The following is a 24,387-nucleotide window of genomic DNA, read 5'->3' on the forward strand; positions in this document are numbered from 1 at the left end:
TCATGCATGAAAGCGATAAGTTTTCCAATCTGAGATGATCCTTTCTCTCACTCTGTTCTCTCTCTCCTTTAATGAGCTATTCTATAATAAGTTCATCTGAAGGAAAGGTTGCTGTAATGATGTCTCTCCTCCGCCCACATGCTGGATTCTAGAGAACAGCCCTTATCAGTGGAAAGGAGAAGATGAAAAATGACTGGTAACCTCACACAAACTTTCTAAGAAATTGCACATTAGATAATAGGGTGAACTTTCTTCTGTAATTTAAGTGGCTGGGCTTGTATTATGTTATTAGCTTAATATTTGGAGAAAAAAAAAATGATACAGTTCTTTGTTGAAGTGCTTCAGAAATATTTCTATTAGCTTGCATTAAGACTTCCATACAACTTAATTTTATGTATTTGTTGAGTCAACCCTTTAAAAAAAGGAAAAAAGTGTACCCACATTTTTCAGTTACGCAGTTATGTTATGATAAAAAAAAATTTTTGGAACATCCTCTCTCTAAATAAAGTATCATTATGTTTATCTGATGAAATGTACAACCAATGCTGTTTTATATACACTACCGTTCAAAAATTTGGAGTCACCAAGTTTTTTTGTTGTTTTTGAAAAAAATCAGTTATTGTGAATTATAAATTATAATGATTTAAAATGTTATTTATTGTAATATATTTTAAAATGTAATTTATTCCTGTGATCAAAGCTGAATTTTCAATATCATTATTCCAGTCTTCAGTGTCACATGATCTTTCAGAAATCAGTCTAATATGCTGATTTGCTGCTCAAGAAACATTTATTATTATCAATGCTGAAAACAGTTGTGCTGCTTAATCTTTTTGTGGAAACATTTATGGATATTTTTTTTTTCTTTGATGAATAGAAAGTTTAAAAGAAAAGCGTTTATTTTATAACACTTGAAACGACTACTGTCACTTTTGATCAATTTAATGCATTCTCACTGAATAAAAGTATTAATTTCATTAACAAAAGACCCCATACTAGAGCTGCACGATTCTGGATAAATTGAGAATCACGATTATTTTGTTTAAAATAGAGATCACGATTCTCCTATGATTCTGAACAAACAACTAAACTAAACAACATGCAGTTTACTACTGGTTCTGACTAAATTTTAACTGCGGCATTCTGTTTAAATCATTGAAAAAATCGGTTTGAATTAATGATTCAATGACTCCATCATAAAGACTTTACTTGTTTCATTACTGGATGAATCAGCATTTTAAATGAATCTCTCGAATGAATGTTTCAAATACATTTTTTAAGTCACTTGTTGCCACCTACTGGTGTAACAATGTAACTGATACAATTTTTATTTGAAGCGTGAAGTTACATGCAAAAGGTGATTTCCTCTACTTTGATCAGTACCGTAGACATCAATGTTTATATCCGAAGTTCCAAACTTTTATCCCAGTACAGCTGTACCCCACATTTTTGAACAGTAGTGTATTTCAAACATGTATGTCTACTTTTGTTACATTTATAAACAGGTAAGCATTTAAAGATGTAATAATATTTGTTTGCAAGGTATCATTGAAAGTATTATAAAGCGTTACCAAAAAAAATCAGGTTATTCTCTAAAACGGTCCCTGGGGGTCTGGATCTGTAAAGGTTAAAGACCTCTGTTTTATAAGATTATAACAGGCCTAGACTGAACCACTTTTTCATGTTCCTTTTTATGTATTGTATACATATTTAAAGACACCCATGAGGAAGTGACTGTCTATCTATACATGCATATATTCTGGTCAGGAAATAGTCATTGTTTTGTTTACATAACAGTTAAGTGTCTTTGTCTGACCGTAAATTTAAGCTTAGAGCTGAGCACAGAGATGTAAATATACTAGGGCTTGCACAATTTTTACTAGTCCACTAGCTGTCCAGAAAAGTAGTCAGCTAGTTAACTTGTTCCCATTCTCCTTATGTAAATGACTCTCCATACGCTGTGCAGCATCAGAGGTCTTTGTTGTTTTGCACAGTCCAGCACTGTGTTCACGGAGACTTTGTGATTGGAGAGAATCACACAGATGAGCCAAAAGCTCACATATCTTCATTGCCAGATTCATGCTGGCTGCATTGTCATGTTGGTGCTAAAACAGTCTTGCCCCATTCACTTGTGTCTCTCAGTTTCAGGGTGGTTTGCAACAATTTTGTATGTGAACTCCATATGAGATTGTTTATAGCCGCAAGATCATGCTGAATGAAGTAAGTGTGTGTTAGAAATGGTAAGAGTGCATTGTGTTTGCTACGTTTTTCGTCTTCAAACCAGACTTGGGTCTTCAGCCGACAGAGTTTAAATCTAATCTGGCTAGCGTGCTTCCCATTATGTTTACACATTAGGTCAGTAGGCGGAGAGTAGGCGGTCTTTTGTGGCTCTTCGAGCGCATTTGACCACATGAGCCTTTACACTGCGAAAGCAATCTGGTCAAATGCGTTTTCAACTACCTCTGGAAGTGGTCGAAAGTTGACAGCCTCAAAACGTTTTAGACCCAGTTTACACCTGTATTTAGTGTTGTCCACGTGTGATCTGATCGACCAAAGCGCATCTTAATACCAGGTGTAAACAGGGCCTAAGACTGTGGGAAGTGTGTGTGTGTGTGTGTGTGTGTGGTCTTAGTAAACCTTACGTTATGGGGACAAAATGTCCCGAAAAAGATGGCAATATCTGAAATCCTTGTCCTTGTGGGGACATTTTTTGGCCCCCATGAGGAAAACAGCTTATACTAGTACTATATAAGTTATACTAGTTATACTAGTATTATATAAGTTTTTTTGAAAATGTAAAAATGCATAAAGTTTTCTGTGATGGGTAGGTTTAGGGTTAGGGGATAGATTGCACCGTTTTTACAGAATAAAAATCATAATCTCTGTAGAAAGTCCCCATAAAACATGGAGACCCAACATGAGTGTGTGTGCGTGTGTGTGTCAGGCCCTTGGTCTTTGCCAGGTCGACTGGAATCGGAGCCCTCTGAGTGAGAGTCTACTTTCAGTGTCTCACATTTGAAACAGATCAATGTTTCCATCCTCTCACGGGAATCAAAAACCGATGTCCTTATTTATATTGCGACTTTCAAAAGACCCTAAACATTTGTTATTTTTATCACCTGAATTATTTAGTGGTCATCTGAGAAAAGTGAAAAAGTGAGAGTGACAGACAGACATAGAGAGAGAGAGAGAGATTCTGGAAATCTCATTGGTTTTTATTGGTTTGCTAGCACCAGCTGTTGTTGGATAAGAAGCTTGAATTGCTCATAATGGAAATATATAAAGATGTTTTACCAATAAGGAAACAGTTTTGCCAAACTAGTGTTGCCAAAGTGAACATATTAACTCTTTTTTTGCCCCAAGATGAATATATATATATATATATATATATATATATATATATATATATATATATATATATATATATATATATATATATATATATATATATAAAAAAATCATCTGATTCCTGAAAATCAGTCAGAAAGAGAGCAGCAGCACAGGTGTTTGTTCAAACTATCAAATTGTAAATGAAAATTCTTTTAAAGTATAATTTATTCATCAAACCCAGATGTGATGGTTTACTTAAGTGGAGCAATTTACATGATTTTATTTGTTCCGTGTTATTGTGATTTAAATTAATTTTAATAGAATCACCAGAAAATTAATATTTCAGTATGTTCTAGAACAAGGGCTTAGTAATTAATCATGATTTCATCTTTTTATTATTTTTGTAGTTTATCACCAGAGTGGCAGAAATAAAACATCATCTTTCGTACATTTTTTATTCCTTAACAAAGACACTGAATGGTTTAAAAACTGAATGTGATTCACTTTGTATTTTACATTTTGTACACCAAATTAAGTTACCAAATTAAGCATTTAAGTTTAACTATGTAAATTATAAAAGTTTATTGTGATAATTACTGTAAAAAAAGTATATAAGTAATAAAATATTGAATAATATTACTGGCGCTTCTATAAAATGAACCGTAAACTGGTTTAGAAATACAAATTTCTGTCATGAAACTCTAGATGGTGCAGGCTAATAGGTCCTTTAACTCAACCTGCTCATAATCATATCATTATCTATAGGGCACAGCTGATTGGTTCCTGTGCTATCATTAGCCAATGAGCTTGCTGCTAAACCATCACATACTGGGGTAGCATTTGCCTTATCAGTGTAGCGCGCTTTCAGAAACCCTCCACCTTCCCCAGCTCCACCTGTACGCCATGTACGCTATAGCATAGAACGCCATGTACGCTATATTGTACAGCAGCAGCATGTCTTACTTGCTCACGGCAATGTAACGTGTATGTATTGGCAGTAGCAAGTCCTGTTCTTGCTCTGCAGCATTAGCAGCAGCAGCAATAATCAACAGCAGCAGCAATAAAAGCTGCAGCAGTGTAGCAGATCTATTCTGACAAGACCAAACATATCAACATTGTCTTACCAATTACTATGCCAAACACTCCGAGAGTTGTCATGACAGAACTATAATTTCAGTGTAGGAGTGGTTTAGGTTGAACTAACTGCAACAATGAGCTAATTGGTCACTTTGTGTGTATGTATGTGTGTGTGCATACAAGTGGTCAAAAATATCATCCCCAAACACATGCTTCATCACACCTCTCTCTGGCACCAGTCTAATAAACCAGTGTGATGTCTGGGTCTGCATAATGCCAGGCTTTGCCAGTCTGTCTGGCTTTTCTCATGCCGCACTAACACCATTTACTAAGACCAGCCGAGCGCTGATGTGATAATTCTTTGGCTTTAGCTTTTAGCCCAGACAAAGCCATTATGCTTCAAAGAAATGCATATAATATGTGTGTGTGTGTGTGTGTGTGTGTGTGTGCGCAAAGGGGGTCAAAGCCTCATGATCTAAAAACGACTTGCCATCTTTCAGTATTGCAGAAAAAACAGATGTCTAAACCTAATTTCAACTAAATCAATTGAATTAGGGGTTTTAGCCACAGAAGAACGTAGTGCCATTGGGGACCCCCTTTGTGGTTTGGCTCCAGCAGGGTCATATTCTCTGTGAGAAACCCATCCCTGCTGTTCTGAATGCTCTACTTTCCTGGATCAAAGTCAGGCATGCTGTCTACTGCGGAAATAACCAGTGTTGGGGGTAACTCATTACAAGTAACTTGTAATACTTAATCAGATTACTAGTAATGCATTACTTTTTCAATCTACAACAAAATATCTAAGTTACTTTTTCAAATAAGTAACACAAGTTACCTTTTCAAATTTATTGACTGAAAGCTCTCCTGTCCCCATGTTGAGAAAAAAAAAGTGCAAAGGTGTTGTATGCGCTGTGTGTACATGATGGTTATTTTGTCAGGATCACTATAGTCAAAGATAACTGGCAGTTAGTATACAGTTTGGAGTTGGTGGTACGGTTCTGTTCTGGATCATGCAGCCTAGCATGGATAAGAGCAGGGAGAGCAGCGATAACCCCCTTAGGTTAAACAGAATGGAACCAAGTATTGCAATATCATTAACTTCTTAATGACAATGATTAATGTAACATAATTGAAGAAATTAGTTTGATCAAAAGAAATATCAGAAGGTCAAGTCCTGACTGGACGAAGGAGGAGCTGGGGATGGAGTAGGGTAATTAGCTCCTGAGCAATGCGATAAAGCTGCTGATAATATTGAATAGACCATATATATACAAATGTGGTGATAGGCATCGTATTCCTATAGGTCAATGTGAATAAGCTGAGTGTCACTTTAAAGAGCTTTAATTAGTCAAAGCTTAAAATATTTATATGACTAGTCTATTTTGGGTGGATTAAATTAAAGGTTTTGGGGGAAATTTATTGTATTAAACAAAAATGTTCATGCATGGACTTAATTTACGATGCTGGCATCAAATTGAAGTTGTTTAAATAAAGGATTATGTCCAGCCAATAGACGATTATTCAAAAATAACTGGTTTGATTATTGTAAACGAATATCCTCCATATTTGAGTGCACTATTGGATAGCTGTAGACAATAATGGCTAATATTGCAAACATAAACAAAATAACATTACAAATAAAATGAAATCGGTCATATGATTTCTCTGGCAGTAACTTGAGCTGCGCGCTGCTCGTTAATCTCATGCCGTCAGTACACTGGCGGAGATGATGATCGCCTCGCTCAGATAATGTTACACAATAAAATGACAGATGACCTACATGGTAGGATATTATGTCTAAATAAACAGTTTTAAATATTGAAGTTTATTGTTAAGTTAAACAAAAAAAAGTGCAATTTTCCTCTCAAAACTGGCGCCTGTCCATTGACAATAATGCAGGTAGGGCTGCAACGATTAATCGCGATTAATCATTTGCAAAATAAAAGTCTGTGTTTACGTAATATATATGTGTGTGTTCTGTGTATAATAATTATGTATATATAAATACACCAGGGGCGTTTCCTCCGAGTAGGCAAGGGAGGCAGTGCCTCCTCAAAAAAAAATAGGATGAGAAAATAATCCATATTACATATAAAACAACACAAATATTACAAATTATGACATTAAAAAGAGCGCAAGTCACGCGTATTTCTTAAGGAACACTGCCCAACAGCGACACCCGCAGGTAAAGTTACACAGAGGAGTCATGCCTCCCTTTCCTCTCATAGGAATCCATAGAAAATCATCAGAACCCCGGCGTGCGGTGGGTTTTGTGGGGGGTAATTGAGAATGAATGGGGGAAAGTCACGTGAGAGGAGGCAATGTCTCCATCGCGCTATGATTGGATGTAATTGGTTATGATTGGATATGATTAGTTTGTGCGATAAATCCCGCCTCTCGTTGACGTGCGCTTTCCGCGCGCGTAGGTTTGACTGATCAAATAATGGCGTCAATCGGAAGAATAATCGAAAAGTAAGTAAACAGATCACCCAGTTAGATGTCACCGCTTTATGTCACGTCAAAATCAAACTTGAAATGGACTGAAAGCGTGATGACTGCGGGTTTTTTTAGTGCAATCAGCTTGGTGAAATTAAAAATGCAATTCGTGTCTGTGACAGACTGTGTTAATGGAGCATGACTGATGATCCAAAATATTCTAGGTTGACAATTAAAAAGAAAAAACGCAATAAACAAATAAAATATATTGTTTAAATTATTATTGCCTTTAGTTATTATTTTGGAATGAATGTAGAAATGCTTAAAACACTTGATGCTTGATGAGATGATGAGACTTGGTTTTGATAAATAGAACATTACATTGTTAATGTAAAATTACAAAATAGAATTGTCTTTGGTTTCTTTTTTTCTTTTTTGATGTAACGTTACTGTAAAGTAATGTTCATTTAACAAGGAAGATGTGTCAGCTTTAAGAGTAATGCACATGAATTTACAATGATTCATAAAAAAAAAAAAATGTGCCTCCTCATTTCAGAACACCACTGCACGCCACTGAAATACACACACATTCATGTATATATTTAAGAAAAATGTTATATTTATATATAAAATATTTATGTTTATATGTAATATAAAATATATATAAATATATATTTATAATACATGCATATATTTCTAAACTTTATACCTGTATGTGTGTGTATTTATATATACATAATTATTATACACAGAACACACACATATATATTACGTAAACACAGACTTTTATTTTGCAAATGATTAATCGCGATTAATGGGCAATGAGGTTCAAATATTAAATGTGAGAGTGAGTGAGGGAAAAGGCACTGAATAAGAGACAGTAAAACCCATGACAATGTACAACATCTTATGAATCACGAGGAAAAGGACGCAGCTGGATGTCTAGAAAGGACACTCTGCACTCCAACACAATGTTGGATGATAGAGACAAAACTACTGCTGTAATGCACTAAACATGATGATTAAAACCCCCTACTCATCACAAAACTGCATCTTCCATGGGTTTTTCAATAGCACAAAATGAAGATAAACTACCTACACCCTTGGGAGACAATAGCTGTTTCGTTATACTGTGGCTACAGCAAATGTAGCAATTTGTCTTTTTGCATAAGTAGTCAACTAGTGGAATCATTAATCATTCATCACTTGTATTTATCATTTAGAAGGCACTCAACATGTGGCTTTTGACATGCGTAGTTATGAATGTATGCTAATTAAAAAGTTGTAGGAAAATTTGTGCTTTTAATTTTACTGTACGTCTCACAAATATCATACTTACTGAAAATGTGAATCTGAAGTATTTATCACGAGAATGCCTGTGTGTCATCCAGACTTTAAAGGTCCTTTATTGCTTTTTTTAATAATTTTTTTTTTAACTGTTTTGCATAACGTAATGTGCTGGCACCTTGAACAAAATGACTGACTGACTGACACATCAGCTACTGTCAAATATACTGATCTGGATTGGAATAGTATCTCTGTAATTACTCAGATGGGGGTGTTTGTTTTCTGAAAGTGAGTGTTGCCAATAGGTTGTAGAAACTGTTGGACGATAGTGTGTGTGTGTGTATAATATGAGACGCCAACAATACTTGAACCACTACTTATTTTACACACAATGTTCACTGTAAGATATTCAGTGAAGGGAAGCAAAATAAACTAGGAGAAGCATTGTGAAAAAATATTAATTAGATTTCATGATTAGATTTCTCTGTGGAATTTGCTGAAAAATAGTTGGTAATTTGCTCTGTTAATATATTTCACAGACACAATGTTTGAATATGTTTGATTTGGTTTGAGATTAAAATAACAAAATATGTTTGTGTAAACTAATCTAGTCTGAATAGCCATCAGTCTTACATTAAAGGTGCCCTAGAATTAAAAATTGAATTTACCTCTGCATAGTTAAACAACAAGAGTTCAGTACATGGAAATGACATACAGTGAGTCTCAAACTCCATTGTTTCCTCCTTCTTATGTAAATCTCATTTGTTTAAAAGACCTCCGAAGAACAGGCGAATCTAAACATAATACCAAATGTTACGTAACAGTCGGGGTGTACGCCCCCAATATTTGCATATGCCAGCCCATGTTCCCAACATTATGAAAGGCATTAGACAAGGGCAGCCAGTATTAACGTCTGGAGCAGCACAGCTGAATCATCAGACTAGGTAAGCAAGCAAGGACAATAGCGAAAAATGGCAGATGGAGCGATAATAACTGACATGATTCATGATAACATGATATTTTTAGTGATATTTGTAAATTGTCTTTCTAAATATTTCGTTAGCATGTTGCTAATGTACTGTTAAATGTGGTTAAAGTTAAGATTGTTTCTTACTGTATTCATGGAGACAAGAGCCGTCTTTATTTTCATTATTAAACACTTGCAGTCTGTATAATTCATAAACAACTTCATTCTTTATAAATCTCTCCAACAGTGTAGCATTAGCCATTAGCCACGGAGCATAGCCTCAAACTCATTCAGAATCAATGTAAACATCCAATTAAATACAATACTCACATAATCCGACACATGCATGCAGTATGCATGACGAACACTTTGTAAAGATCCATTTGATTTTTGAGGGTTATATTAGCTGTGTAAGCTTTGTTTATGCACTGTTTAAGGCAAGCGCGAGCTCCGTGGGTGGAGAGCACGAGAATTAAAGGGGCCGCGCAGCATAAATCGGCTCATATTTAATGATGCCCCAAAATAGGCAGTTAAAAAAATTAATAAAAAAAAATCTATTGTGTATTTTGAGCTGAAACTTCACAGACACATTCAGGGGACACCTTAGACTTATATTACATCTTGTAAAAAAAACGTTCGATGGCACCTTTAAAAAGATTATAATTTGGTCTTCTTGGTCTCATGAAGTTGAGTGCCTCTGATTTAGATCATGTTACATCTAATTGTCACTCACTGACTTTGGAAATTAAGCATATATTAACTGTAATGGTGATAAAGCAAAGTTTAATTAAATGTATGAATACTTGGAGCAGGGCAAGACAGCAGCATGGTGGCCCAGAAGCCGTGACTCACATAATAATACATATTGCATCACTATCTTTATGTGCTTGAACATCACTATGTTTGCTTTCTATCTCCATCTCCAACCTTCCTCTGCTTTAGTATTATCACCATAGGTGTGTCAAGAGACTGTCAGTCTAGAAGTCTCCTGTGTGGTTGTGATCTTGAGAAGAACTGATGCCTGGGGTGAACATTTTAGTGAAATGGGGCAGGATCCCTGCCTGCTGACTGGAGTTTGGTTCCTCTGGCCAGAGGGATGTTCTCCAACACATACACACACACATTTGAACCGCATGCTCTCTAACACAGTCTCTGTTATGTCTATAGGATTATCCATGAGGACGGTTTCTCTGGTGATGATGTGAAGCAGTATAAGCCAGTGGTCTACAGCAACACCATCCAGTCTCTGGCTGCTATCGTGCGTGCCATGGACACACTGGGGCTGGAGTACGGAGACAAGGAGCGCAAAGTGAGTGCAACACCAACCCTAATAAGCTGAAACGCTCATTAAAGAGTGACATTCCCGTTGTGATTATAACCCTATGGATTATAATTAAAACACTTATGATCACCTGTAAGTTCACTTTACTTTAAAGTGAAATTCAAGTACATTTGTGCAAGACAAATATATACTGTTCCGTGTAAGATGATTCGGGAGAATCAGATGGGTCAATGACAGTGGCTTGTAGCCTCAGACAGTTTCATAGTTCCTGTGGCTGCAACTATGAGCTATAATGAATTGAACTCAGTAGGGATATATGGTTTTAAAGAGACCTTCAAACCTTTTTGCATTTAGTAAAAAATGTTTTTATAAGAATATACCAGGTTCAGTATGAGTTAATTTTATTTTCTTAAAAAAAAAAAAAAATATATATATATATATATATATATATATATATATATATATATATATATATATAGGTGAGGCACTTGCAATGGAAGTAAATGGGGCCAAGCAATGTGATTATATTTTAAATAATAATAATTTTTACAATAATAACAAGTAAATTAACAACATAATAGTTTATAATGATATAAATTCTTATATGATTAATAAATGATATACTATAGTCATTATTATAACTATTGTATTGTTATTTATTATTATCTGTTAAAACTTATTGTATCATTTGAGCTGTAGCTGTTTAAGTTATTTTTACAGTTTTTAAGGTTTATGGTGTTGCATTGTAAGGTTTTAAAGTTGGATATAGTTACAATCTACAATCATGTTTAAAGATTAGTTCACTTCTGAATTAATATTTCCTGATAATTTACTCACCCCCATGTCATCCAAGATGTTCATGTCTTTCTTTGTTCAGTTGAAAAGAAATTAAGGTTTTTGAGGAAAAAATTCCAGGATTTTTCTCCATATAGTGGACTTCACTGGGGTTTAACGGGTTGAAGGTCCAAATGAGGTGCTCTACACGATCCTAGACAAAAAATAAGGGTCTTATCTATCAAAACGATCAGTCATTTTCTTAAAAAAAAAAAAAAAAAAAAAATATATATATATATATTATATATATATTATATATTATATATATATATATATATTTTACATTATTTATATATATATATAATATATATTTTTTAACCACAAATACTCGTCTTAAACTAGCTCTGTGATCTGCCTTACATTACGTAATCACGTTAGAAAGGTCACGCGAAAGTACTGATCCAGTGTCTACAAAGTGAATGTGCAAAGATTAAGCCAAACAGCCTTTGCAAAAAAAGGTAAAACAACAATATTGGATGATTTTGAAGTTGGAGGAGAAAATGAGATGGAGTTTTTCGTCCTACCGCGGTACTTCCTCCTACGTCACGTGTGACCTTTCTAATATGATTACGTCATGCGTGGCACATCGCAGAGCAGTGGAAAACAAGCATTTGTGGTTCAAAAGTATACTTTTTTTTTTAATTTTTAAAAAATGACCGATCGTTTTGCTAGATAAGACCCTTATTCCTCATCTGGGATCATGTAGAGCGCTTTGATGCTGCGTTGAAACTGCAATTTGGACCTTCATCCTGTTGAACGGAGAAATGGAGATAAATCCTAGAATGTTTTCCTCAAAAACCTTAATTTTTTTCGACTGAAGAACGAAAGACATAAACATCTTGGATGGTATGAGGGTGAGTAAATTATCAGGAAATTTTAATTCTGAAGTGAACTAATTCGTTAACACACACATTGTTTACATCTTTGGCTATACTGTTGAAACATTGATCATTTTGATGTTTACAGATTAGCCCCATTCACTTCATTGTAAGTAGCTCTCTGTAAACCAGAAGTAGAAATTAATTTGTGGTAAAAACATTTTGCCACAATTGTCAATTGATATTAACTTTTACTGAACCTGGAATGTTCCTTTTAATAATAATAAAAAAAATCACTCTACTAAAGACTCTATGCATTAAAGACACAACCAGTAATCTAATCTAAAGAAAAACAGATGTGGTAAATGTCAATAGACTCCAGCCACAGCAGATATCGTTTCCCGCTGCCTAATACATAAGTGAAATGGTTTGGTGCTGATGGGAAGCTTCAGATTAAGATTTCTCTGCTAATGCGTTCTATCAGTGACAATATAAGACTCATAATCCCATTGTGCCCTTTCCCAAAAGCTCTCTCACCATAATGTCAGTGTCAGTGAACTCATTGACCTTTAGCAGGAAGCAATGTTTCATTTTAATCAAACCAAAGCTATCAGCATGGAAGGAACAGTAATCTGAAATATCTAGCAGCCATCGATTGAGATATTTTCTCTTGTGAGAAATAGAACACGTCTTCATTTCCAGTTTGAGTTACATCTCAGGAAGCTGGCCTTGAAGGGCATCAGATCTATGTACCTAAAAAGAGAGGCTACAGATAGTGATGTGGCATAATGTGTATGCTAATTGAATATGACTGCTGGGCCTACATGGAATCTGACTTTTTTGCACTTTCTGCTGTTTCTGCTGCTTAAATAGATAAAGGAATATGGCAGTTAAATCGATAGTTTACCAAAAAAAAAAAAAAAAAAAAAAAAAAAAAAAAATATATATATATATATATATATATATATATATATATATATATATATATATATATATATATATATATATATATAGATATATATATAGATATACTATATACTAGTAATTTTGACTCATCCCTTGTTTTCTTAGAAAAGCAAAACCCAATTATAATTACAATGGAAGTAAATGGGGCCAATTTTTCATTTAATTTTAATTACGCTTAAAATATTATAAAACCATTTGCATTAATTTCCCTGTTAAAACGTGTGTATTATTTGAACTTTAAAGCTGGTTAAATAATTTTTAATAATTGTCATGGCACCAAAGCTGGAAAATTGAATATAACTTGACGGAAAATGTTATTAAAAACAATTTTTTTCCACACTAAAATCATGTTATCACACACACATTGTTTATATCTTGTGGCTGTACTTTTAAAACCATTCAAAGATTGGACCTATTCACTTTCATCGAAATTGCCTCACCATAAGCCAGATTTTTTGCCTTTTTTTCTGTCAGCTGTGCTTAATTTGTATTGAACCCAGAACATTCCTCAACACAGCCCTGAGAGAATTCTGCATAGATCCCTCCTAGAGGTCTTTGTGCACCAATTCCATGTGGGCTGAGTTCTGTCTGTTGCCAATGGAGGAATTGTTTAGAATATGTGAGGTATACAGTATGTGATGTGTACCAAAGAGAGAAGATCCTCTATGACACTTTCCTCATTGTAAATCACTAAATGTAAATGCATACAGTATGTATATGCAATATATGCAATGTATATATAATTCTGAGAACAGATCACTCACACGCATCCACACAAACTCTTCAGCCCTCTGTTCCTTCAGGCTTGTGGAGGCCAGCTGGCTCACACATTTTTAATCTGAGGTGTGAAGCTTTTATTGGAACTGCTCTCTCAACAACCTAGCCTCTATAGATCTGTTTGCCCTTTCTTTCTCTCTGTCTCTGTTTCTTGCTTTTATACCTTTTCAGCTTCCTGCTTTCACTCTCTCTCTCTCACTTCTATCTGTCTGTCTTTGTATGCACAGGCACAGCCCTCTCTCCTCCATATCTCCCTTTCCATATCTCCTCTTCTCTCTCACCAATCTGGCCCAGTTGCCATGGCAACCTCTTGTTTCGCCTCTCTCTCAATGCATTCCACAAGTCTGTGTCCATGGGCAATGTCACTCGCATGCACTCTGCCCAGCACCAAAGAGGCAACAATCGCATGTGACCAAAAACAAAGCGTGTGTGACTAGAATGAGAAGTGGGCAACGCCCCTCAAAGAGTTCAGTGCTATAGCGCTGTTCTAAAACACAAACTGCCAACTGCCTACATCCATCCTACAACTGTCATGGAACTAATTTCAAAAGCTCTGTATAGAGAGACTTGAGTTGCAAAAAATTTAATTTGAGTTTAGCGCTATCATGTTGCTAAGATAACTGTGTGAAGCCTAAAATAATTAACACACAGAAATATTAGTCCAGAATTATTATGTAATAGTTTTGGTTATGCAATTTAATATTAAAATTAAATATTTTATTATATTATGTAATCTATTTTATTATTAAATGTATTGTTATTAATATGTTATTTGTTAGATTATTTTATTATAATAAAATAATCAATATTACACCAATCTATCTATGTTTAGCAAACATTTTAATACTGAGTGAAACATAAGTTAATTTTTTTTTTAATAATCTGACATCTTGGGTTTATTTTTACACTCTTCTCCAGTGTTGTTATTGTTAACTAAAACTATTAAAAATCATTTTTGTTTATTGAAATGATACTGAAATAAAACAGCCTGGTCTCATTGTTAATACATGGGTACAATTGTATATTTACAGGTACAAAATGTACATTGCTGTACGTTTGAATAGATGCTGAAACGTGCAAAATGGACATATTGGGGCAACATTTAAATATAAACATTATGTATTTAAAAGTAAAGAAACATAAAATATTTATGAATCTTTTATATCATAGATATTTGTATAAGTGCCCATTTACCATTTTATAAATACATTTTAGATCCCTAAACCCTACCGCAAACCTAAACATAACCATTTTATAGAGGATATAAAAAGAATTTATAAAATGTAATGGACAGAAATGTGTAGTAAATAAAACATTTTTGGTAACAATATAGCATTAAAAATATATTTTGAGACGCTAATCCCACTCCTACCTCTAAACCTACCCATTACCATTTCTTAAAAATATGTAGAGTTATAAAAAAAAACATAAGACAGACAAGTGTAATCGCAATAATTTATTTATTGCAAAAATGTGGTACCAAAAGTAGTTCAAATGAGGATGTTTTGCAGTTGCAGTCCTCTCTGGCAGTATATAATAGTTTTGTATGAGGAACAGAGCAGAATGTAAGTTATTAAATGCTAAAAATCTTATCCCGATCAACTCTGTGAAAGCATTTCTCATTCAAAAGCACATCAACTGAAACACTGCATGTCACAATCTGTGACGAAGCAGGCAAGAGTCAACGAGTGCTTAATATCACTGCCGTAAAACACGTTGTAAAGCTTCTTGAGGCGGCAATTTTTGAATTTATAACAAGTGCAGGATTTGACGTTTACAGTTGCTACTGAGAATGGAGATTAAGATCACTGAATAAAGGCTTGAATTTGGGTCTGTTTAACATTTGTAGTCTTGTTTAACATTATGTAATCCTTTGAAATGAGTTTGCAGCAGATGTCACACAGAAGAGGGCGAATTGTTATCATCAGTAGATGAGTAAACTGTTTAATAAATGCGACTGAAAACAGTGCCATTGCTATGACAATTAAATACAGTAGAATCAAAATATTATATCCATGATTGTAATATTCATAAATAGTGATTCATAGACATTTCTATGTCTGTAAAGTTGTTTATATGTAAATAATTTGTTTTAATGCTGTCAATACATCAATATTGTACATTTCAGTGTCAGTGTAAATATAAGCAAATGTACAAGTGGTAGAATCGCACTTTATGTAAAAATACATACGAATGAGATCATGTTGAATAAAATAAAATATAAATGTTAGATTAAAAACCTGAAACAGATAAAATTATAAATATTGCCTTGGCAGTTAACTGAAATAAAAGAAGTTTAAATTGAAGTGTAAATTACTAACCCTAAGTAGAACTAATAAAAATGACAAAAGCACATAACAAAATTACATAAACTTAAACTAAAATGAAAATGAAAACTAAAAATATAAATATAAAAGCTAACTCAAAATATCAAATACTGTAATAGTATCTAAATAATACTAAAATAGCACTGCAAAACTCAAACATGCATTCCGGGTTTTTATAATATGTATATGTATTAAAATCCTGTCATTTTGGAAAAGAGCATGTATCTGCCTCATGCCTTCCAATAAATCCATACACACTTTACTACAAAACACCCTGTCTACGCTCACCACACATCTGCCAGCTTTATCTAATGATGCCGCTATCTGGATATGTTATGCTACTCTCTGTGATAATTTGTTACAGGGGTCAATTTTCAGGAACTGCTGTCTATTTTTACATGTTCTGTATATGCCATGCATACTTGACACATATTCCATGTACATTTTTGTCATGTCTCTATCCATGCAGCTGTCCTGGTAACCACCCAGGATCCTTTTTCTCTACAGCTTTGTAGTGTAATAGTGGATGATGCTAAGGCCTGTGGCAGTCAGTCCATTTATGCTTGTTTGAATCAGAGCTGACCACAGCTTAACACATGATCTGATGTTGATTTTATTGCTGCCATGTTTATGTTCCTCTACATTACAGCAAAATGGCTGCCGCTCTGAGCGGAATGGGTTCCATAAGGTCCAACATGTTGGCGTGACCTTGCCAGGGTTCCACACATCCCGAGCCACACCACGACTGATAATATAAATGGCAGTCTGTGGTGGGCAAGGGCCGTGAGCCCAGTGCTTGGCACCCAGATGGACACAGATGGGCTTTGCCATTCAAGCCCTCTGCTTCGACTGCAGGATCATGATGAAGCGAGTGAAAAACTCTGCAAACCCAATTGGTTCTCGCCAGACTGTGATAACCGCATGCAAATTTATATTCAAAAATGCCCCAAAATAGGATTGCAATCAGAATTAGGACTGTTTGCTCATGGAACGACTTTGAGAGGCGGAAATGAAAAGCTCTAAATTTAAAGTGATTTATGTTGCATTAGTGCTGACACTCTGGTTAGAGCTCTGCTCTCTGGCCATTTCTATAACTTATTCACTTATAACGATAAATATGTGCATGCAGAATCCATTTAATGCATATTAAGTGTTGAATTATTATATTTTCTGTATTATACAATGAGTTTATTGATGGGGTGCTGCAGTGTGTGAAAAATCTGTTCTTTCAGGCAAAACTGATTGGATGCGGGCAGTCACTCATACAAATTGCTATCTGTGACCACAGGGAATATGTTGACAAATAGTGGATTTTACAGTATTGAGACACATTAGCGATGCTTTGTTTTTCCTTTAAACTTAATGGAAATCTCATAGGTGGCTTTTTGCAGTAGTGCATGACTTAAGGCACTCTTTGTGTTTAATTTGAGCAGGGCTGCACGATTTATTGTATTTTAATCATGATCACGATTTCTGCTTCTCTTGATTAATTAAGCATAATTGGCCCACTGGTTATTTATTTTGAAAGCATTTCTTTTTTTTTTTCATTTGACATTTCTATTATCTTGCATTGGTAACAAGCCTCCACAAGCTTTCATGCTTTATTTTGCCAGATGTCATGAGCTTAAATCCTCTAGTTATAGCTTTACTTAACTTAAATGGGTGCATTTTCCACCTAACTGGCGAGCATGCACATGTGCTCCCTCTGCACTGCAACAAAAACGTTGATTATCATAGTCAAAAATATTTGTTGGAGTTTAGTGATCTCCATTGAAATATTCTTATGAAATGAATGTGTAATACAGCTAGTCAAACAGTAAATCCAAACATGAATCTAGAACTAGGGTTGCCAAAAGTAATGACTTCGGTACTGAAATTTTTAAAAATGTGATGATACCAGCATTTCCTCCTAGCATTCTGAGTGCTGTTGAGTGGAAACTTCTGATTGGCCATTGTGTTCACACAGTCAACAGATATGTCTGTGATTTGGCTAAAATGTTCAACATTTCAAAAACATGTTGTAAATAGGCATCTTTGATGCTCTTCACTGAGCGCTTACACAGATACACATGGGAGTGTTTGAAAGCAGGCGGATATATCCGCTGATATACAGATCCAATGATAGATGCCTGCTTTCAAACACAGTTTTGACAACTCTAATCTCGACTATATTGTTTACATTTGGGGTTTCAACCTCTGTGCTGAACTTCAAAGTATTAGGTTTAGATCCTCCATTGCTCTCTACTCAAACCGTCACTGGGGTATGTGGTTGTTTATTAAGTATGTGTCTGTGAGCTTCTGTGTGTGTCATAGAGGGAAAACAGTTGGGGAATAAGGAAGAGAGGGTGCTGGCACCAGCATATTCCCTGCAGTCCCGGCAACGCCCTCAGCGGTGCTCACGCTCCCACTCATTTTCCAGAGAAAACCCATCTGAACAGCCTCATCAACAGCTAATAATCTTTATGTAAGGCTGACCTGGAAAAAAAACCCAACGGGTTTATATACCTGTATTCAAATAAGAAAAATAAGAATATAGCATTAAGACTATAGCGGTATTCAAATTTTTTTTGGAAACAACATTTGAGTTACAGTTACTAACACAGGCAGTCTATTATTTCATATACTGCTTTGTACTGAATTTGGGGGCTCTGGAAGTGATCTAATCTGGAAGTGATCATTATGAGACTTGATGAGGAAAAATGTAAAATTTTAATAATAATATACCGCAAATAACAGACATTCCTATTTGAGTGGGATCAAATTCACAATGACGGATATCTTTATAAATAGAACTTAAAGGTAAAAACCCCTTTAGATATTCATAGAGATATGTTGTCAAATAAAGCGTATATGCAAATGATGTGGTGTGAAACACCTGATAACCTGGAACTATTTCTAAATGTAAACATTTCTAAAATATGAAAAATATGCAGAAGAGACAGTACTTTTATGTAAAATCGGCACAAAATGGAAGTTAGTCGGTAGTCTTTTCTTCCCTACTGTGATATATATCCCAGTGAAGCGACTTCTCGAACAAGAAGAAAATTAGGGCGGGGCTTGATTTTTTATTTTTTTTTCCATCGGGAATTGATTGGATTGTTTGATGATTGGATGGACAGGTTGTCATCAGAGAGGAAAGTAGATGTTACTGCAAGTGGGAGGGGAAGCTATTTTGATTAAAGATTAAAAAAATTATGTGCAATGATGAAGAATTTATAATAAATACCACAAGAAATGTTAAATTTTATTTCATGGTGACTTAAAGAAACCAGCTTCAGAAGAAAAAAAAAACATTCCAGTTTGACATACTCTATCTTGGTATACTGCTCGAGATAGCCACATCCTGTCCTCCATTTGTTTCATTGTAAAACATTGTGCAGTGCTTTTAATTTAGTGACTTTAATCTGTGAGCATTCTCAGTGACAAACAGTAATTCCAAACATGAATCTCGACTAGGGTTGCCATAATTACCTACTTCGATACCAAGTCGATACTGAAATTTAAAAAATGCGTTTCCCCCTAGCATTCTGAGCGCTGCTGAGCGGAATCCTAAACACCTCCGATTGGCCGTTGTGTTCACGAGCTCAACAGATATGTCTGTGATTTTCTGTGAACATTCCAGTTTGACATGCACTCTATTTTGGTATACTGCTAGAGATAGCCACATGCTGTCCTCCATTTGATACTTTGTAAAACATTGTGCAGTGCTTTTAATTTAGTGACTTTAGGTAAAAACATTAGTATAGATTTTATAGACTAACAGTGGCCATGGAAGTAGTGAGTAGTTGGGTGTTCTCCCATTATATAGCCATAAATTGACATTTAAACATCTTGAATGTAAAAATATTTGCGTATTGGTAGCTTTTTTGGTCGAGTTCACCCTGCATTTTGCATAGTTGTTTGTTTGCAGACAGCCTGTACCATTGCTAAAAATCAAAGGGGAAGGTTAGGCGTATTTATAGGATGTGTAAATTAATTTTGCGTGAGGCAGAACGAGAGCCCTCCAGAATTATTAACAGATATCTATCCCAGTAGATTACGCTGCAGCCTCCATTTTAATTGAGACTCTTTTATGTCATGTCTCTGGTGCTTGCATTCAGTAAAATAATGTCTGGGTCCCCTTCTCCCCAGCCTTCATCTACACAGATCCCAAATATAATTATTTCTGATGCATTTCAATTACATATTAGGTTAATCAATTTATCTCAGTTAATCTTTACACTGGAGAACCCGGGCTATTGCTTTTTTAATACAAAATAAATATTCCACAAGAATTTGATAAATTAAATGACAGCGGCATGAATTATAATCTTTATGAAATGTAAATTTGCCTGTTTTTTGTTCTGTTTTTGTTGTTTTTAACACTACTTGTGTAGTTATTTTATGTGCTGGTGAGCCAAAGACAATTTTCCACCTCGGTGGACAGTAAAGATATACAATACAATGCTTGTTTGTGGTCCTGGTAGACTTGGTATCGCAATCATTTCCGAACCAAGGACCCCTTTCACAATCCTAAACTGTTTACAGACCCCACTGCAAGTTTGAGCTCAACTTTAATAATAATAATAATAATAATAAGGGGTAAATGGGCATTTCACTGAATCACTCTCCCCACACTCTCAACTGTCCCAATCCACTTTTTTCTATATATCTGAATTTTTTTAAATAAACTTATTTATTTATTTATTTATTTTTAACAGAAGCCATATTTAAAACCCATAGCTCAAAAATCTGAGGAGTCTGGATGGATGTGATGCTTCTGTGCTGAATATTAGGTCCATGTTTTAGCTGGTTCATGCTTCAGCAAGGTTATTTGTGCAATCAGCTCAGCATTACTGAGTTCTACCTTCTCCAGCAAAATGTGTTGGCAAAGTTCTAAAAGCCAATCAATGAAGTGGGGTGTGATGAATGTGTCTCCCCAGCACTGCCCTTGCTCAAACTGTGCTGCTGTCACTCTCTAGCAGATCTGTGCTGCTCCTTCTTAATTGGAGAGCCAAAAATAAAGCGATCACGAACAAATATCACCTCAGCCAGATGGTCCCCGTTAGTGGGCTAGCGAGCCGGCCACGTCTTCGACATATGCCCGGCTCTTGTTACAACAGACGCATCAGTCTTTGTGTACGTGTGTGTTTAAGCATGAGAGTGCACATGTGAGAGTGTGATTGTGACAGGCTGAATGTTTGCCCTTGAGTACTGTTATAACAGAGCTTTATTGAGAAGCTGTTTGACATCATGGGAAAAGACAGAAAGAGGATGAATGAGTTTATTGTTGATCCTTAGAATATCTGATCTGAATCTCTACAGATGTTTCTTTATGGAGCTGCTGGTATATTCCCTTAAATTGAGTCTAGTCAGTCAGAGATCAGAGTGTAAAATGGTTAATGCAGAGTCATGAAGGAATAATGGCTCTCAGCAGTTGCAAAGGTTACACTCAATTCATTAAATCTCCATAGAGTGGCAGATGTACAGTATGGAGTCTAGACACATTTTTAAAATTGGTAAGAGTAGTCATTTTTTAAATCTTCTCTGCTATGATGTGAGATATTAAGAAGATAATTTTTGATGCAAAGTTAAAAGAAACTGTCAAACATGAATTAAAAGGAAAGTTCATCCAAAATGAAAAGAAAATTCTGTCATAATTTACTCACACTTATGTTGTTCCAAACCTATTAAACTTATATTTTATATCTTCACAAATGAAGATATAGATACCACTAATGACAAAGTGGTAATCTTGTGGACTGTCAAAGGATGGATAGAAATCTCTCAGATTTCATTTAAAATATCTTCATTTTTTGTTTCAAAGATGAACAAAAGTCTTACAGGTTTGGAAGGATATGAGGGTGAGTAATTGATGACAATTATTTCATTTTTAGGTGAACTAATCATTTAAGCCTCATTTGTTCCTAATTTTGTAACGTCTATATTGAATGATACGATAACCTGCACTGTTCATCGTGTTCAAATATTCAAGGAAAAATAGATAAATAATCCATTATCATTGAGACCAAATATATATATTTTTTTAATAAAAAAAAATTGGTGCTGCCAAGTTCAACTGATTTGGTGGGGGGAAAGAATAACGACTAATAATATTAATTAATAATATTACATGTTTTGTCTTTTGGAAATGCACATTTGACAGTAACTTTAGCTTAAGTTGGGATGCGGATACAAATGCGACCTCTAGAGTCACACCGGCAGGAAAAAAGTTCACAAAATGTATCCATTCTGTCTCAGTCTGGAGCCATGGAGTACACAGCTTCATGGCTTGCATGAAATATTTATGGCCAGTACATTTTCTTATTTTGCCATTGTTACAGGATTACCCTCAATGCAAAATGACATTATTTTCCTATTCATCATTATTTCCATACCACTAATGGTTTTCCTCATGGTTTCTGTTGCCTGTAGCCTCTGGGCAGACTAAAAGGAATAATGGCTTTGTTGAAAGTATGACCAACACATGAATATTTACATGCCCATCATGACACCCACATTGTATTCGCCTCTGGAATACAGTGATGACAACCAATTTGTGTTTGCACAAGAGATATAAAGAGCTCCTGCTGTTTTTTTTTTTTACAATTACTTTTATTATTGGCCAAGCCAGAACCAAATTTCATTGTCCACCACTGTTAAGCTTTTTAGCAACACTGTATTAAAGTAAATGGCCCTGGAAAGTGCTCTTTAAAACCAACAAAAATGGAAGAATGACTGTAATACGAAATCGATTGATGGCCTTGAACCGACCCATACAGCTTCCCAAGGATAACAGGAATGTCTCATTTTGTTTAATGGAGGCAGAAATCTGGCTTTATTTTATTTATTTTCTTTTATTTTTTATTAACAATCAATCAATCAATCAATCAATCTTTATTTACAACTGTTAACAATCAGCAGTTGATTGGCACCCTGAGAACGGCTTTACTACAATAGATCCAATCAGTTGGATCATAATCAATCAATTATCATAATCAGTAAAATGACCAAGAACAGAATAGGGAAGCAATTTGTCCTGTTATCATTACTTAAAAAGAATGTAGCTTTGGATACTTACATTGGAATTATATAAGGCCACAAAAAAATGGCTTTTAAATACAGCTACACCGTGTTCAAGGCAGTAGAAAGGGTTTCGGATGTACAGTAGAAAACCTGGATACTCTCGGCCCAGTAACACTCTAGTCTCTTCGTGTGTGTGTGTGTGGATTTCAGCCTAATTGACATGGCAGTATTTTTCAGTTCTGGCCTCATTCAGAAATGCCTGTGCACTCATCCTATAACAGTCGAGGCTTCGGGGCTTTTGGTTTTGATCTGAATTGGCTTTGACTTGTTTTTCAGAATTTCTCCTCGTAGCACCCTCAGAGACATCTTTGCCTTTGTTACCAAGAATGACTCCTTCGCATCATATGATCCGTCCCATGAACGGCATGTCCAAAATGGACATTCAGGCTAAAAACAGGTTCATCACCCCTTCCTTCAGTCCCTCCTCATTTGTTAAAGCCTTCTCAACCCCAGCCAGATTAAATAAGCACAGCGCTGAAACTGGAGAGCATTGAAGTTCTGTAGTGCTCTGGATTTAGATGTAATTGGCGACTGGTAGAACTACCAGCACCATTAATGAAATGGATCAGGACTGGGAGATTGGGATTTGACGCTTCTGGGGATGTAACACCACCAGCACCTGCAGCGATGCTGTTTAGAACAGCACTAAGCCTCCGAATTACAAATGGAGAAATTATTTCTTGCACTTATCCTCAAAATTGACAGATTTTGCCAGATCTTGATGGCCCTTGGGGTGAGATTACTGTAGATGCGAAAAAAGACCCAGTGGAAAATTGGAAGGGAAATAGCACATTATATTGCAGCGAGGCCACCGTGATTGCCTGGTTTCCTGTGGTCATAGTGTGGAACTTCATTTACACTTAAGCTCACCTTGTTTGGTCAAGAGATCTGTGATGATGCTTTACACTCTTGATCTACTTTCTAAAAAAAAGCCGTAGTGCATTTGAATAGTACTGTAGATCTTTCTGGAATAGCTGCTTATCCAATCCTAATTTTAGAATCAAAACTGTCCATTTTATAATAAAAGTTTTACGTTTTCGAGTTTTTTGTTTTAATATTATATATTTTGAAGCTGTATTTGCAAGATTTTTCATTTATGTCATAAATAATATTTCGGTTTGTATCCACTAAATTACAAAAAATGAGAGAAAATAATGAAATGTTAAAACTTATATGCAATTGTATATATAAATACTGTATAAAATTTATTTTATTTTTTTT

General features: G+C 35.1%; 1 protein-coding gene across 2 annotated transcripts in view; it reads left to right on the top strand.

Annotated features, from left to right (window-relative positions):
• gnao1a (guanine nucleotide binding protein (G protein), alpha activating activity polypeptide O, a) overlaps positions 1–24,387 on the top strand; it is a 105,780-nt gene that overhangs the window by 15,762 nt on the left and 65,631 nt on the right. For both annotated transcript variants that reach the window (XM_067390419.1, XM_067390418.1), the window contains exon 3: positions 10,265–10,406. In XM_067390419.1, the coding sequence (XP_067246520.1) occupies positions 10,265–10,406 (142 nt within the window). The remainder of the gene's footprint in view (positions 1–10,264; positions 10,407–24,387) is intronic.

Source organism: Chanodichthys erythropterus, chromosome 7 (genome assembly GCF_024489055.1).
Source record: "Chanodichthys erythropterus isolate Z2021 chromosome 7, ASM2448905v1, whole genome shotgun sequence".
Classification (NCBI taxonomy): domain Eukaryota; kingdom Metazoa; phylum Chordata; class Actinopteri; order Cypriniformes; family Xenocyprididae; genus Chanodichthys; species Chanodichthys erythropterus.